Raw genomic sequence first — 18452 nt, 5'->3', positions numbered from 1 at the left:
GAAATCTCCAGACATTTATGTTCTCCTCTAAATTTTCTTTGTAGTCAGATCTCAAGATCTCTGTGACCTAATGGAGACCCCTCTGCTACCATTTGTAATATAGTTTGTGAGGTAAAACCACAGACTCTTAAATGCTGTACAAGGACATGATAGGAGTTAACAGTTCTTCCTTCTGTTAAAGAAAGCTATATCTGGTTATAGAGCCATTATCACTGCAAGTTTTTCACAGAGTTTGTGCTGATTTGTACCCTGGCTCCTTTTTCCCCAAGAGCTAGTGTACATAGCAGCAGTATTTTTCCAGTAATGTTTTTTCTTTGTTTGGGCCGTAGGGTGGCGTAGGGCCATAAACATGTTTTATGTTCATTTTTTAAATTTTGTTGTTGAGAAAATGGATTTTTAGTCTTTATTTTCTACCTATCTATTTATTTATTTGAGAGAGCCCGCAGAAGCAGGGGGAGGGACAGAGGGAGAGAGAGAATCCCAAGCAGACTACCTGCTGAGCATGGAGCCCAACGCAGGGTTTGATCCCACAACTCCTAAGGTCTCAACCCGAGCCAAAACTAAGAGTCAGATGCTTAACTGACTGAGCCACCCAGGCACCCTGATTTTTAATCTTTAAACTAGTGTATAGAATTTTGAATCAGATTCCATGAAACGGTCATATCGTCTTACCCAAAGTTGCATGTTTTTTTTTTTTTTTTTTTTTTTAAGATTTTATTTATTTATTTGACAGAGAGAGATCACAGTAGGAGAGAGGAAGGAAAGAGATCACAGAGAGGAGAGGAAGGGAAGCAGGCCCCCTGCTGAGCAGAGAGCCCGATGTGGGACTCGATCCCAGAACCCTGAGATCGTGACCTGAGCCGAAGGCAGCGGCTTAACCCACTGAGCCACCCAGGCGCCCCAGTTGTATGTTTCTTAATGTATGTTTCTCTAAGTTCTCACCTCTTTTTCTAAATTTTCAGTGTTCAGTAAATCCAGATAAATGTTTGGTATGTTTGCTTCATGAAGGCCTTAAAATCCTGGTATATGGTGGGTTTCCTTAACTGACATATAATGTAGTATTTGTTTCAGGGGTACAGGTCTGTGATTCATCAGTCTTACACAATTCACAGCACTCACCATAGCACATACCCTCCCCAGTGTCCATCACCCAGCCACCCCTTCTTCCCACCCCTCTCCACTCTAGCAACCCTTAGTTTGTTTCCTGAGATTAAGAGTCTCTTATGGTTTGTCTCCCTCTCTGGTTTTGTCTTGTTTCATTTTTTCCTCTTCCCGTATGATCCTCTGCCTTGTTTCTCAGATGCCACATATTAATGAGATCATATGATAATTGTCTTCCTCTGATTGACTTATTTCGCTCAGCATAATACCCTCTAGTTCCATCCATGTTGTTGCAAATGGCAAGATTTCAATTTTTGATGGCTGCATAATATTCTGTTGTATATATACACACCACATCCTTATCCATTCATCTGTCAATGGACATCTAGGCTCTTTGCATAGTTTGGCTGTTGTGGACATTGTTGCTATAAACATTGGGGTACACCTGCCTATTCGGATCACATTTGTATCTTGGGGTAAATACCTAGTGGTGCAGTTGTTGGATCGTAGGGTAGTCTATCTTCAGCTTTTTGAGGAACCTCCATACTGTTTTTCAGAGTGGCTGCACCAGCTTGCATTCCCACCAACAGTTGTAGGAGAATTCCCTTTTCTCCATATCCTCGCCAACATCTGTCTTTTCCTGACTTGATAGTTTTAGCCATTCTGACCGCTGTGAGGTGGTATCTCATTGTGGTTTTGATTTGTATTTCCCTGATGCCAAGTGATGTTAAGGACTATTTCATGTGTCTGTTGGCCATTTGGATGTTTTCTTTGCAGAATTGTCTGTTCACGTGTTATGCCTATTTCTTGATTGGATTATTTGTTCTTTGGGTATTGAGATTGATAAGTTCTTTGTATATTTTGGATACTACTAGCCCTTTATCTGATAGGTTATTTGCAAATACCTTCTCTTTGATTTTGTTGACTGTTTCCTTTGTTGTGCAAAAAAGCCCTTTATCTTGATGAAGTCCTAGTAGTTCATTTTTGCTCTCGCCTCCCCTGCATTTGACCACGTGTCTAGGAAGAAGTTTCTGTGGCTGAAGTTGAAGAGGTTTCTGCCTGTGTTCTCTTTGAGAATTTTGGTAGATTCCTGTCTCCATCCATTTTGAGTCTGTTTTTGTGTGTGGTGTAAGGAAATGGTCCAGTTTCATTCTTCTGCATATGGTTGTTCAATTTTCCCAGCACTATTTGTTGAAGAGACTGTCTTTTTTCCATTGGACATTCTTTCCTGCTTTGTCAAAGATAAGTTGACTGGGAGTGCCTGGGTGGCTCAGTGGATTAAAGCCTCTGCCTTCGGCTCAGGTCACGATCCCAGGGTCCTGGAATCGAGCCCCGCATCGGGCTCTCTGCTCAGTGGGGAGCCTGCTTCCCTTTCTCTCTCTCTGCCTGCCTCTCTGCCTACTTATGATCTCTGTCTCTCAAATAAATAATCTTTTTTTTTCTTTTTCTAAAAAAAAAAAAGATAAGTTGACCATAGAGTTGAGGATCCATTTCTGGGCTCTCTATTCTGTTCCATTGATCTGTGTTCTGTTTTTGGCCCATACCATACTGTCCTGAGGATTACATCTTTGTAATAGAACTTGAAGTACAGAATTGTGATGCCACCAGCTTTGCTTTTCTTTTTCAACATTCCTCTGGCTACTCAGGGTCTTTTTTGGTTCCGTACAAATTTTAGGATTATTTGTTCCATTTCTGTGAGAAAAGTTGATGGTATTTTGATAAGGATTGCATTAACTGTGTAGATTGCTCTAGGTAGTCTATACATTTTCACAATATTTGTTCTTCCAATCCATGAGTATGGAACGTTTTCCATTTCTTTGTGTATTCCTCAATTTCTTTCATGAGTATTCTATAGTTTTCTGAGTACAGATTCTTCCCCTGTTTGGTTAGATTTATTCCTAGGCATCTTTTGGTTTTGTGTGGAATTGTAAATGGGATTGTCTCCTCTTGTTTTGTCCTCTTGTTGGTGTGTAGAAATGCAGCTCATTTCTGTGCATTGATTTTATATCCTGCCACTTGATGGGGTTTTTTGAAATCATTTTCATTCATTTACCTTGGAAAAGCTGCTCCATCACATGTAATTAAATATGTAAGTCCACATTCACATATATGTACACACAGATACACAAATATATGGTGTTCTGTCAGTATCTTAATATTCAGTTTCAAGATTGCTTAGAGAAACAAACATTATGACAAAAAACATTAATTGATGAGCTGAACACTAAAAAATTGTCATCTAAATATCCCATCTCTGTTAACATTAGCATCTGTCTTTATCTGAAGTGTTGTCCTTCTTAGCTAAAGTCTCACTGTTATAAAAATTGGGCAATGCAGTACAAATGTAGTATAGAGCTGTTATAAAATAAAAATGCATTGATTTCATAAAGTCAGTGAAAATGATATTAAAAAAGTTGGAAAGAAAATATACAAGGGTATGAGTGTACTAGAAGCCTTTCCAAAAAGAGTAATGAGAGGATTCTGAGAGACTGGGGAATAAAGTGTTGCATCATGTTATCAGGCATTATTTAGAAAAAGTATATCAAAATACACAAGTGATGGTCTTAACTTTGGGGGGAAGAATTAGTGATGTTTTTTCTGACGTGTTGATTTGAGGATTACAAAGAAGTTTTAGTGAGTTGGTGAATTTGCACAGTTTGTGAACAAGGATAAGTGGAATCCTATAATAATGGCCTTTTCTTTTTGGTTTTTATTTAGCGTAATGTTTTCAGGATTCATCTGTGTCGTAGCATTTATCAGTACTTAATTTCATTTTATAGCTGAATAATATTCCCTTGTATAGATATTTTTTAACCATTTTGTTATCCATTTGTTAGCTGATAGACATTTGTGTTGTTTCTACTTTTTTGAATGTTAGGAATAATACAGTTATGAATATTTATGTGCAAACTTTTGTGTGAATACTGGTTTTCATTTCTCTTGGATATGTATCTAGGAATGGATTTTTTGAATTGTGGTAACTCCATATTTAACGTTTGAGGCACTGCCAGTCCCTTTTCCATGATAGCTGTACCATTTTACATCCCTTTCAGTGGCATATAAGGTTTTCAGTTTCTCTGCATCCTCACCATTTCATTAGCATAATATCCTCGGGGTTCGTTCATGTCGTCATAAATGGCAAGATATCTTTTTTTCTCATGACTGAATAATATCATGTCATATACTTGTACAGTACATCTTCTCCACTCATCTGTTGACGGTTGTTTGCATATCTTGGCTAGTGTGAGTGATGCTGCCATGAATATGGGAGTGCAGCTCTCTTGGAGATCCTGTTTTCATTCTTTTTGTATATATGCTCAGAAGTGGGATGGCTGGCAAGTGTTTATTAAAAAATAGAGAACCTACTGTATGAATTAGGTATAAAGACCTTCCACCTTTAAATTTTATTTTCTTTCAAGTCAGCCTTAGCAGTGTAAGAGTATATGAGAATGCAGTTAAAGGACATGGCACACAGTAAAAGAATTGCCAGCCACCATTGTTGGTCTGTGAACCTCTTAGTGGCTGTTCCTAGGTATCTCCAGTATTTGAAAATAGGAGACTCTTTTTTTTTTTTTTTTTTTTTTTTTAAAGATTTTATTTATTTATTTGACAGAGAGAGATCACAAGTAGGCAGAGAGGCAGGCAGAGAAAGAGAGAGAGAGAGAGAAGCAGGCTCCCTGCTGAGCAGAGAGCCCGATGCGGGACTCGATCCCAGGACCCCGAGATCATGACCTGAGCCGAAGGCAGTGGCCTAACCCACTGAGCCACCCAGGTGCCCCGAAAATAGGAGACTCTTGATAATATGCGTTTAACACCTAGTTTGTACCTAAATACTTGTTATATAAATGAGCATACCAGATTTCCACAAATAACCATCAAAGAACTCGTGCTGTCTTTGTCTCTACAAATTAAAAACAACTCCACATATATTTACATACTTTTATAAAGGGATATTGGATGCATTGCTTGTGCATGAGCTATTCAGTGTTTATCAAATAATTTCTGAAGATTGATTTTGAGCCTTTGAAGAGGAATGATTAATTGACCAAGGGTGGGCTGTTCTAAGCATTGATGAGAATTCAAAATGTTGCAGAGGCACAGGTATTAATCTGATCCTGGAAATACAACCCCACAAACGTGTTTGTGGTTATATATAAAGGCCCGTAAACAGCATTCTTACGAGGGATGAGAGAATGAAGGTATAGAAGTAGTGATTTTTAAAAAGCAAGCTGTGTAGTACTTTGAAGTTATTTAGCACTTCGTGGTGATTTCTGCAAATTATGAGTAGAATTTCACTTACTGGTCCACTGAACAAGTAGTTGAGCGTTGCCTGTGTGTCAGACATTTTCTTGGTGCTAGAGATACAGCAGAGTAAGACAGTCTTAGCCCTTAAGAATTATAGCTTTGAGGGACACTTGGGTGGCTCAGTTGGTTGAGCCTTTGGCTCAGGTCACGATCCCAGAGGCCTGGGATTGAGTCCCACACAGGGCTCCTTGGTTGGCAGGGAGCCTGCTTCTCCCTCTTCCTCTGCCTGCCACTCCCCCTGCTCTTGCACACACATACACTCTCTCTCTGACAAACAAATAAAATCTTTTCAAAAATATCACTTTAAAAAAATAAGAATTACAGCTTTGAGTGCATGTGAGTGTGTGTTACTTAGGAGAAGCACCTAGACACCAAAGAAATAAAACAGCATGATAGGTAAAGAATATTAGGTAGGGTGGGGAACCAGATTCTTTTAGGTCCCTCTGAGGGCAGGGATAGTCCCAAAACCCAGGCCTCCTTACTCACAATTGAGTGTTCTTTCATAACATGCCAGTCTCTTGAGTAGAATCCTTAACAGAGGAAAGTGGTTTTACGTGGAGGGTTAATGTGAGTGAAGCCAACTCAGAAAAACATTTTTCGGCAGTGGCCTGCAGGTGTATGTCATTATTCCAGCGTTCCCTGTCATGTAAGCTAAATTTACTGCTGTTTATCCACAACATATAATGATTTTAAGAACTATTACAGTAATCTTCACATGACTGCTTCCTTTTCAGGTTACATTGTTGTGGGACTTTGGAAAAATTCAGGGCCTTGAAGTAGGTAATTTGAGTTTCCAGTTTAAATTTTATACACAGCTTTATTTATATGAAGAGGAGGAAAAGTTAATAGCTCCTCAGTGCTTGGGTGCATGTTGATTTAACTTGTTCCCCATAGTATTAGGCACAGAGTAAAAAGTCAGTAGCTTTTGGTCACACGTCAGTAATGATCATCCATTTTGTGAACTTCGGAATACATTTTCTACTTAGCATTTGCTCTAAACTTGAGGTCTGTGTGATAAATTGCTATAAATGCTTGTAATGAACACTTGACCCAAGTCTTGAACCCAAGACCCGAGGCAAAAGAAATATTGCATAATCCTTAGTTGACACAGACATGCGTGTCTGTATCTAAGCACCCTTTATGAATGAACATGTTGCCTTCTGGAGTGCTTAAATTTACAGAGTATCGAATGCAACATTCAGTTTCAAGCCTTTAAAAATTAATAGAATACCTGTTTTTTCTTATGGTGTGGGTAGGTGCTAATAAGTAGCATTCTTACTTTTTCCCCAAGTTTGGTAACCTCCTGGGGGTGGACAGAAGAGTCAGAACTAAGAGTGTCTGCTTTGTCCTTACTGTATTTATCCCTGACTCATTGTTACCCACAGCTAGACAATGACAGCTGGACAACTCCAGACATTCCTCCACGGAGCCATCCCTCCGTGGCTTTGAGCTGAGGACAGCCATACACAGTTTGTTCTGTCAAATTCTCCCTTGTGAGGAGGAATGAGTGAAGGCTGCTAGGAGAAGCTAGTAGTTCAGTGGTTCTCAGCCTTCTACATGTAGGCATCAGAATCCTGTGGAGAGCTTCAAAAATAATAATAATAATAATAATAATAATAATAATAATGATGTAGATGCCTAGAACTCATGCTCAGAATTTCAGATTTTATTTGTCTGGCACAGTATTTCTATGAAAGTTTCCTGGAGTGGTCTAATTGTGCAGCCAGAGTTGAGAATCACGGCTCTAGTGGAAGTCCTCCATAGGAAAGAGGGGCTGGGGGAATAGAGGATGCCGCCTGCATGTATGCTCAAGTCCTGAAGTGGTCCTCCTTCCCAGATAATGCTGACTGTCCGCCATATCCTGTGTCATCTCGTGCAGAAGATAACATTGCTGTGAGTCATACTGTCTGATAGCATCATAACCTTGGTCAGGTTGCTGAGTTTTTAAAGTGGGTTTTCTCATTTGTAAAGTGGAGATAATAGTACTTACCTCATAGAGGTGTTTTGAAGCTCAAAAAAGATAATGCGTTTGAAATGCTTTATATGATAACCTGACACACAGGATAGGTACACATCTAATCGTGGCAGTCATCATCTTTATTAGGTAATTTGTCAGCATGCATGGAATGTTGAAGGATTTTTCCTAAAAAATCGGTGTTCATTTAGATTGCCCAATGTCTGTGGTCTGTATTTATCATCTTCAGTTGCAACTGAATATTAAATCTTGACCCTTCCTCAGTTGTGTGGTATTAGATTATTTATTACTTTCCATAAATACTGCTAGAACCAAAAATCATGTGGAAAGAGGAGTTCTTTGATTTTCTTGGAGTACAATTGCTAAAAAATTGGAATTACCAGGTCATAGGGGTATGGTCAGTAATATGAGATTACTCTAAAGGGAGAGTATCGTGTGATATACCATTGAGAATGTGTGGATTTTCTATTTGCCCACTTACCAAGGTGACTGGATAAGGAAATGTTGAGCTACTTGTTGACTAGAACAGCAAGGGATTGTCAGGGAACAGAACATGTTCTAAGCCTTAAATTTCTATATCAAGAAAAGGTATTCAGGGCTTAAAAACTTAGTTTACATTTGTCAAGAACAATTTTGTTATGCTATTAGATGCTGTTTCAAGAGCAACAATGATCTAATGCTTTTCTTTTTTAAAATAACAATATGAGAGGAAATATAACAGTATGAAGGAAATATTACAATTGGCCATTAGCCAAATAGGTTTTGCATTTATAGAAAAATATGAACAACAGACATTGTCTTTAATACATACAGTTTTTCTGAGGTGTTCTTAGGGTAACTAACTAATTAAATCCTTCTTCCCTTAAGTAGGGATGGCAAGTGAGAGGTTAGAATTGTTCTTAGGAATATTCTCAGTAATGCAACTATGGGTGACTTCATTTTATATGCAGAAAGCATATAGATAGGAAGATTATCCGGAAGTATATTCCAGAAATATAATGTCCCAGTTACTTACTCTGCTACTTGGCTAATGAGATCATATAAGCCTCTTGGTAGATGTTCAATAAACAAAATGAAACATACTATACATAATGTTTGTGTGTATGATATGTGTAGCTTAATGCTACAAGTTTTTACTTGTTTTTAAGTGATCAGTATCCTTGTTTAAAGCTCAATGTAAGTCAAATTTTGGAGAGTAATTAAATACCAGCTTGTTCCTATTTCTTTGTCACCATGTGAAATTAATCAGCTTCAACACAATCACCACTTCCACTCCATACTAACAACCCTTCTTTTGGTTTATTTTTGCAGGAGGTATATCGAATTCCAAAGAAAAGTCAAACTGAAAAGGAGAACACAAGTAGGTATTCAGAGGTACTCTGTGTATATGGCTTTACAAATACTCTTTTGGAAATATGCAGAGGTAAATGATAAGAACTTCAGCTATTTTGTTTTTGAAACCGGATAGTATGTAATTAGGTAAATGAGATATTTAGTGTAAAAGTTCGGAAACTTGCCTTTTTATTTTTTCTTAGTGAATTTTTGCCAAAGGAGATGTCCCTTTATACTGCCTGTGCTGTTGCTTTCCTTGAAGTCATGGCTTGTAGTTGCTTTTCTTTCATGTGTTTGTTCCTCTAGAGCAGGCATTGTTAGACCTGTATTCCTGAATGTCTTTGTAAGTCTTTACCTATAGATGTTTATATGCAGGATCCTTTATTTACATTAATTTTTTCTGGGGAAAATTGAGAACTTTCATCAGATTCTCAGGAAGTCAATGATCCCTTACAAGGTTAAGAATCATTATCACAGGGGTGCCTGACAGGTTAGTTCACTAGAACATACGACTTTTGATCTCAAGGTTGTAGGTTCGAGACCTTCGTTGGGTTACTTAAAAATTACTTAAAAATCTTAAAAAGAAAAAAAGATCATATTTTTGGCTTTTTCCCTTCTTGTTTCTTTTTTTGTTTTGTGTTGTTTTTGGTCTTTTCTCTATATTTTTAGCATCAAAAACTTTTTATAATTTTAATCTTACTGGTTAAATAATCTTATAGGTTAAAGCCCTGTGAGGTGTACTTTGCATCATTGTGGGGGTTTTATTTTTGTTTTGAATATTTTTAACTCTATTGGTTTAGTTTCTTTATAGCCAAACATCGTGCTTAAGGCTACAGAGAATTTCTCCCATAAGAAAGAAGGCAGGGTTGAGTAGTGCTGGTTGGCAAAACCAGTGGCACTGTAAACTTGGTCATCAGAGCCTAGCTTCTCTGGGTTCAGTGAGTTGAAATCATTAGCAAGATGGGCAAAACTTAAATATCCGTGAGGGTTTATCCCCAATATTTTGCAAATATCTAGTCTGATGTGTCCTCTGAGAGATGCTTTCTGAAAATTGTCTATAATCGATGACTAATTTTTTCAGGAAGCCACCTTTTGTGTGCCAACTTTACTCTCCTCCACATATGTGCCCCCGATCAGTCTCAGGCATTTTATAAGAAATACTTATAATTAAAGCCTGGCTTCTATGTTACCCCTCAATGTCAAACAATTAAGAGCTTAGAACTTTTAAAATTCCCAAGAACCGTAAAATATTTGGGGGAAATATGTAGTCTAGCTTTACTTTCCTTTTATAATATGAAAAAAAAAATCAGCCAGCATAAATGAAACAATTTCTCTACCTCACATATTCTAGGATGCAGAGTCAGAATATGAACTGTTAGTATGATTCCTTTTCTTACTTTATAAGGATATACTGAAGAAATAGCTGCATTTTAAGAAAGTTAATACCAGCCCAAAGAACCTTGTTTTAAGAAGGAAATAGAGTAGTCATGGGCAGACCCAGAAGTAATTAGATAGTAGTACTTCCCAAAAGGATGTTGTGCTCTAATACCCCGTGAGCTGCAACAGTTGTTCTAATTGTAAGCGTTTTCTACTATTGTGTGGAGGTGAGTTCTGTTCTCACTGACAAATGCTCATACATGGCCACTGATTAACCATTTTTGCAAATAAATGGAGCTTTGGGCTCACCAACAGAAGATCCACAAGAATGGCAGATATAAACCTAATCCTGCCACTAGGGAAGAAAACAAGTAATAGCATGTTTTTCTGAGGTGAGGAAAAGAAAAAGCAGTTAATGGTTATTGTGAATCTGCTTTGTGCTGTAAGAGGTATTTTATAAGAAATTCTCTTAAGAAGAGAGGCATCTGATTAATCAGGGTAGCAGTGCTAACACAGCAGCAGCATGTAGTACCAGTTAATTTATATTGAAATAGTCTGTGGTGGGATTTAGACTTCGTAAGGGGATAAGAAAGTAAGAGGTGAGGTCAGTGAAAAGTAAATCACAACTTTTGGGAGCAGTAAGTATTGACCCAACTGTATTTTGGAATACAGTAAGTAAGTGGAATTGAGTGAGGACCATTCTAGATAAAGAAGCTGAGTAGAAAAGGTTAATAGTAGTATCCTTCAGTTGGAAAATGGCATTTTTTTTTGGAAGATGTAGCTCTCTGGCTTGGATAATGTCCTGATTTATCACCTGTCATCACCTGTGTTTGAAATATTTTCCTTTTGAAATGGTAGTTGTTAAAAAAAAAAAAAATTGTCTAATTCCCCCCCAACACACACACCTTTTTTTTTAATTGAAGAGATTTTTTCCATTTGAGGTTTTTATGCTTAACATGCCAGGCTGCTCTTCCATAAACTAAATATGCAGAGTTACGGGGGCAGTAGAAGGCTTTTACATATTGAACTGCAAGCAGACTCACCTGTTAAAGGTAATGGGAACATTTTGCATGCGTTTATTCCACAGAACTTGTTAGAAATGTTGAAGGCTTGGACTGAGAGTTTTGTTGGGGAAGGTGGAAAAGTGAATTCATGGCAGAGACTTGCAGGATAGAGTGCGTGCACACACACAACACCTTCTGTCTCATCCAAATTCTGGATGGGCCTTTGAGGGAGGAGAGTCCATAGACCCATTTGTTGGATAGAAATTGTATTATGCAGTTGACATGCTATCATGATGGAGACGAGTCTGCCAAGTAAATTTTTTAAAAACCCTTTTCCCTTAGTAACTGAACGAGGAAGGGATGCTGTTGGCTTCAGAGATCAAACAGCTGCCCCAAAGACTCCTAACAGGTCAAGAGAGAGAGACCCAGACAAGCAAACTCAAAATAAAGAGAAAAGGAAACGAAGGGGCTCTCTCTCACCACCTTCTTCTGCCTATGAGCGGGGAACAAAAAGGCCAGATGACAGGTAAGTGGCCTGTGTGAGTTACTCTCTTTTCTGAGCCAGTCAAAAAGTTCCCAAGTCAATACTTCTGATTTTGGGCACCAAGGGGTTTTGGAATAAATATGTTTTCTTGATGAGTGAGTATAAAACTTTACTGATAAATATTGAAATAGAGTTTCTTTTGACAGTGAAGACTGGGTTTCTACTTGATAACATAGAAATGCTATTTGAGGAGCCAAAGATTGGTTCTTTAAAGGGGAGTGGAGATTGGTTGGCGATAACTCTTTAAGAATAATGGTAACTCTTCTAAAGCCAGAACTTTGTTTTCTAACGAGTCTTGTGCGGATCAGTCAAAATGCTGATTGATCCCTGTGTCAGAGGCTGTCTTTGCCATGCTTGTAGAAAAACAAGCCACATGGTGACCCACTGGGTACTAAAAAACATTTATTCCAGAGAAGTTTTTTTTTAATTAAATTTATTTTGGGGGGTGCCTGGGTGGCTCAGTTGATTAAGCGTCTGGTTTTAGCTCAGGTCATGGTTCAAGGTCCTGGGATCCAGTCCCTCACTCTAATCCTGCTCAGCCGGGAGTCTGCTTCTCCCTCTTCCTCTGCCCCTCCCGCTGCTTATGTGTTCCCTCCCTCTCTCTTTCAAATAATAAAAAAACTTTTTTTTTTTTTTTAAAGATTTTATTTATTTATTTGACAGAGAGAAATCACAAGTAGATGGAGAGGCAGGCAGAGAGAGAGAGAGGGAAGCAGGCTCTCCGCTGAGTAGAGAGCCCGATGCGGGACTCGATCCCAGGACTCTGAGATCATGACCTGAGCCGAAGGCAGCGGCTTAACCCACTGAGCCACCCAGGCGCCCAATAAAAAAACTTTTAAAAATAAAATTAAATTTATTTTTTTTTTTTTTTTTTTTTTTTTTTTTTTTTTAAAGATTATATTTATTTATTTGACAGAGAGAAATCACAAGTAGATGGAGAGGCAGGCAGAGAGAGAGAGAGGGAAGCAGGCTCTCTGCTGAGCAGGGAGCCCAATGTGGGACTCGATCCCAGGACTCTGAGATCATGACCTGAGCCGAAGGCAGCGGCTTAACCCACTGAGCCACCCAGGCGCCCTAAATTTATTTTTTTGAAAACATGAAGTATTGCATTCATATAATGCAGTTGTCAGAATTTTTAATTTGGGATTGTCAGAGTTTGTAATAGTAAATTCATCGTGGTTTTTTTTTTTTGACAGACATAGATCACAAGTAGGCAGAGAGGCAGGCAGAAAGAGAGGAGGAAGCAGGCTCCCCTCTGAGCAGAGAGTCCGATGTGGGGCTCAATCCCAGGACTTTGGGATCATGACCTGAGCTGAAGGCAGAGACTTTAACCCACTGAGCCACCCAGGCACCTCTCATCGTGATTTTAATTTGCATTACCCTAATAGCTAAATAGATCGAACATCTTGTCATATATTTATTGGTCATCCCTGTTTCCTCTAATGTGAAGTGTCTTTTAATAGGTGCTCTTTGTTTAGTTTTTATCTTTTTGAGTTTAGGATTTACTTTTTAGGGGTTCTTTATATTCTAAATATAATTCTGCTTTGGTAATAATTTTTGCAAGTATTTTTTCCCAGTTTGTAACTTATATTTTGACTCCTTTGTGTCTTTTGATATATAGAATTTATTAATTATGGTGTAATTGACTATATCACATGTATGTTTTCTTCATGGTTAGTGCTGTGTTTTAGAAATTCTTCCCTGTCCTTGAGGTGATGATACTCTCTTCTTTTCTTGTGCTTAATTTATTAGGAATTAATTTTTATGTATGCTGTGAGGTAGGGATATAGTTTCATTTTTTTCTAAGTGAATACCCAGTTATCTCTGCACCATTTACTTGAAAGCCTGTCCTTTCTCCTTGATCTGCAACACTGTCTCTCTCTAATAAGCTTTTTTATATATGGAAGGATCTGTTTTGGGGCTCATAATGTGACTGTAGCTTATATTAAGTCTTGATAGCAAGTAGGGCAAACCCCTGCTTGATCTTCTGGGATGTCATCTCTTTTTTCTGAGACTTGTTCTCCTTAGAATCTGCTTGTCAGATTTCTCCTACTCTCTCCACCCCGCCCCCTCACCAAGGTGATTCTGAGGAGACTTGACATCTTTAACAGTTTTTTGAGTATTTCTGTTCCTATATTCAAACTGAGTATTCAGATATGCTCTGTCTAGTTAGGTCTTCTTTAATATTTTAAATATTGAGTTTTTTGTTTAATCTCATTTGTTTATAGTTTCCTGCAGACTTAGGTATCTTGGTATATTCATTTCTGAGAACCTTAATTTTTGGTTACATTTTCAGCTTGTTGATGCGCAGTTGACTTTTGTTACATTGATCTCATGTTTGGTGACCACATAGAAACTGACAGATATTTCAAAAGTATAGGGGTTTTTCCCTTTTTGTTTTTGTATTTGTCAACAATCCCCATCATATAAATTTTTGTTTTTCCTTTCTAGTTCTTTTGCCTTGCTCTTGCTATTTTGCTAGCAGTGCCTCCAGTACAAATCACAGAATAACAGTGTTTTGTTTTTTGGGGGGAGTGGGTAATTGATTTCTAGTCATGTTTTATTTTCTTCCACTTTTTTGGGCTTATTATATTATTTTATAAATTTTTAATTGGAATAATTGAGATTTTTTAGCTCATTAATTTTCAGCATTTTTCTCTTCAAAGTAAAGTGTTGAAGGATTTAAATTTCTCCGTAAGTACTATTTGAACTACTCTTTTGATAGCACAATTTCGTTTTGTTTTGTTTGAAAGATTTTATTTATTTATTTGATAGAGAGAGACACAGCGAGAAAGGGAACAAAGACAGGGGGAGTGGGAGAGGGAGAAGCAGGCTTCCCACTGAGCAGGGAGCCCAATGTGGGGCTCCATCCCAGGACCCTGGGATCATGACCTGAGCCAAAGGCAGACAGACGCTTAATGGCCCAGCCACTCAGGTACCCTGATAGTGCAGTTTTATCATAACCTAGTTCTAGATACTGTTATGGTTTGCAATGTGTTTAAATTTATTTTTGTTAAATCTCAAAATTAATTGCTATTAATCAGTTTATATTATACCAGCTCTTAGAATTTTATTGAGACTTGCTTTAGAATCTATTTAATCGATGTTAATAGAAGTATGCTATCTTCCTGTTGGTAGGATTTAACTGATAATGTATTTTTCCTTCCTTTTACTTTTAACTTTTCTGTGTCTGATAGATAAATAGCTTTATGGATGATTGATTTTTTTTTTTTAATTCTTTGTGGCATTTCTTTAACTGGTTGTTTCACTTAAAATCTAAAGCTAACCAATATCCTGACAACGTTTGTACTTTAGGATACTCTGATCGTTCAGTTTATATGCTGCTGCTGTCCAGCATTGTAATTTCTTGTTGCTTCGTCCCATTCGTTATTGTCAGTTTTTTATGTGTACACAAACTTACTAATTTGTTTACATTTGTCAATTTCCTTGTTCTCCATTCTTTCTCCTTAGACCTTCCTTTAGAAGATTTTGTTTAGTGACTTTTTGTTCATCTTATTTTTCAGTTTTTGTCAAAAAAATCTTGTTTGCATTGCTCACCTTCAGTTTTAAAAATCAGCTTTACTTAATCAGTAGGTATAAATTACTTACAGAAGTATTAAGTATATAATTCAGTGTGTTTTGTCAAATGCATGCAATTAAGTAACCACCCACAGTCATCATATAGACATTTCTGTCACCTCAGAAAATTCTTTTGAGTGCTTTGTAGGCAGTCCCTTTCTCCTACCCATAGTTCCTGGCAGCCAGCCACTACCCTGCTTTTTGACCCACTGGTTTTGTCTTTTCCAGAATGTCATGTATATATGACATCATACTCTAGATAGTATTTGATGTGTCTTTCCTTAGCAGATTGTGTTTGAGATCCATTCATGTTTTTATGTGTTCCAGTAATTCCTTTTTATTAATAAGTGGTCGTCCATCGGGTAGGTATACCAGAGTTTGTTTACAGATTCCTTAGTGGATAGGCATTTGGATTGTTTCCAGGTGGCTGTTGTGAATATTACAAGTGTAAGACATATACATGTATGAGTCTTTATGTGAACATGGACTCTCATTTTCACAAAAAGATTTTATTTATTTATTTGACAGAGAGCACAAGTAGGCAGAGAGGTAGGCAGAGAGAGAGGAAGGGAAGCAGGTTCCCCGCCTAGCAGAGAGCCCAACGCGGGGTTCAATTCCAGGACCCTGGGATCATGACCTGAGCTGAAGGCAGAGGCGTTAACCCACTGAGCACCCAGGCGCCCTGGACTCTTCATTTTTTAAAAGGAAGTTTTGTTGAGTTTAAAGTTTTTCTCTTCTTTAAATTTTTTTATTTTTAAAAAGATTTTATTTATTTATTTGACAGAAATCACAAGTAGGCAGAGAGGCAGGTGGGGTGGGGGGAGGCAGGCTCCCCGCTGAGCAGAGACACCCCCCCACCATGCGGGGCTCTATCCTAGGACCCTGAGATCATGACCCAAGCCAAAGGCAGAGGCTTAACCCACTGAGCCAGCCAGGCGCCCCTCTCTGGTTCTGCTTTTAAGATGTTCTCTTTTTATTTGGTGTTCTGCAGTATCACTACCCTGTGTTTATATGAGAATTTCTTCTTCTCTCTGGTTGAAATTCATTGAGCTTTTTGAATTTGAAGATTGTCTTCTGTTACTAATTCTCTTCAGATCTGATCTCTTGCTTAACCATACCATGTATCTATACTATCCCCTGCCTTTACTACTTGAGATGCCTCTGTTTTTTTTCCTGTGTTCATTATACCCTGGCTTTCCTTTTTTAAAGTACCATTTTATGTCCTCTAATATATATTTTAAAATAATATATTTTTAACTTTATGAAAAGGCCGCTCTTCTGCGTTTAATTTGAGGGTACTTTGTTTTCACTTGATGTTGTATTGCTAAGATTTATCCACAATTGTATGTATCAGTTTATTCCTTTTCATTGTTGTATGTAACATTTTGTTGTAAAATGTAGATAGGCATTTGGATTGTTTTTGTTTTGTTTGGATTGTTTAATTGTTGTACGTAACATTTTGTTGTAAAATGTAGATAGGCATTTGGATTTTTCTGTTAAGTATAGTGCTGTTATCTAATTATGAGGTACATATGCAATAGGGTCTCTTGGGAATATGAGTAGAATTGTTGAATTGTCAGGTATGTGCATGCTCAGTTTTATATGATAATTGAGTTTTAATTTCCACTCTTTTTCCTTTCTAGATGTTTCATGAGGTGGTTTTTCAAGTCTACCTGATAGTTTTTTATGGTCCCATTCCTTAGTAATATTTTTAATAGCCTCTTATTTCATTAAACATAAATGTCTCTTATAGTCTGTGTCAGATAATTCCAGTACCAGTTTTTGTGGGTTTCTTCCTCTCATTTGATTATATAGGTATATGTATAATTTTATAATTTTATTTTTTAATGAACTCATCATGTTCTTTAGAATTTGATCTATGGGAATTCACTGAAGCCTAGATTTTTGGATTTAAGGTGCTTTCTTCTGTAGACTAATTGCATTTGTTTCTGCCAGGCAGTTAAGGATACTACCATCCCATTAACACTTTATTATATATTTTTTAAGATTTTTATTTGACAGACAGAGATCAGTAGTAGTAGGCAGAGAGGCAGGTAGAGAGAGAGAGGGGGAAGCGGGCTCCCCGCTGAGCAGAGAGCCCAATGTGGGCTCGATCCCAGGACCCTGAGACCATGACCTGAGCCGAAGGCAGAGGCTTAGCCCACTGAGCCACCCAGGCACCCCCCATTAACACTCTAAAGGAACTTTCAGCTTAAGAGTTTTTTAGACCATTTGTTTTTTGTTGTTTGGATAAATGTTTTGCCCTTGTCCGTGAAGCTGTTCTTAGATGTTTTTTTGCAATGAAACCTCTTGAAATTAGTTGTTGTTTTTAAATTTTTGCAAGGAGCACTTTCTCAGAAGTTTGATTCACTCCATAGAACTTCACAACAAACTCTTTTAAGCCTTCAGTTCTTGGGGCACCTGGGTGGCTCAGTTGATAAGTGTCTGCCTTTGGCTTGGGTCATGATCCCAGGGTTCTGTGATTGAGCCCCACATGGGGCTGCCTGCTCAGCAGGAAGCCTGCTTCTCCCTCTCCCACTCACCCTGCTTGTGTTCCTCTGTCACGGTGTCTCTCTCTCTGTCAAATAAATAAATTTTAAAAATCTTAAAAAAAAATAAAAGAAAAGCCCTCAGTTCTCTTTGAATGTTAGAGCTGATGGTTTCCAGGAGGCCTTGTCAAAACCATCACAGGGCGTTAGGCTTAGCAGTAAAATCTATTATATTTGGTATTGCACAGAGAAGAGGAGCTGAATGTAACTCTCCGTACTCTTCTGTGTGCATTCTCAGCCTTCACTGAACTGCTCTCTGTTGAATTTGTCATGAATGCATGTGGTCAGACAGACATCGAATTCTGTAGCTTTTGTTAGTGTATTTTGTTTTAATTTCAGAATTTATAAACCTAGAACTGTATAGAGAACTATGCAAGTGTAAAGAAGAATATTTTTAGAATATTATATGTATATTTAATTTGGAGTTCTAGAATCTGAGAATAAAGATGAGGTTATTGGCCCCTCAGGTCATGATCTCTGGGTCCTGGGATCAAGCTCCCCATTGGGCTGGCTCTCTGCTCAGCAGGGAGCCTGTGTCCCCTTCTCTCTCTGCCTGCCTCTCTGCCTACTTGTGATCTGTCTCTCTGTCAAATAAGTAAATAAAGTCTTTAAAAAAAAAAAAAAGATAAAAGTTACTATTTTCAGGGTGCCTAGATGGCTCAGTGGGTTAAAGCCTCTCTGCCTTC

General features: G+C 37.9%; 1 protein-coding gene across 5 annotated transcripts in view; it reads left to right on the top strand.

The window, feature by feature from the left end:
- SETD2 (SET domain containing 2, histone lysine methyltransferase) overlaps positions 1-18452 on the top strand; it is a 127361-nt gene that overhangs the window by 78406 nt on the left and 30503 nt on the right. For 3 of the 5 annotated variants that reach the window (XM_032317937.1, XM_032317943.1, XM_032317950.1), the window contains 2 exons: positions 8693-8741; positions 11437-11620. In XM_032317937.1, coding sequence (XP_032173828.1) covers positions 8693-8741; positions 11437-11620 — 233 coding nt within the window. Of the gene's footprint in view, positions 1-5745; positions 7300-8692; positions 8742-11436; positions 11621-18452 lie in introns of those variants that run through there. The other 2 variants (XM_032317966.1, XM_032317957.1) reach the window with 2 other exon arrangements.

This window comes from Mustela erminea, chromosome 1 (genome assembly GCF_009829155.1).
Source record: "Mustela erminea isolate mMusErm1 chromosome 1, mMusErm1.Pri, whole genome shotgun sequence".
NCBI lineage: Eukaryota > Metazoa > Chordata > Mammalia > Carnivora > Mustelidae > Mustela > Mustela erminea.
Note: the sequence above shows the minus strand (reverse complement) of the source record. Positions and strands in the feature narration are given on the sequence as shown.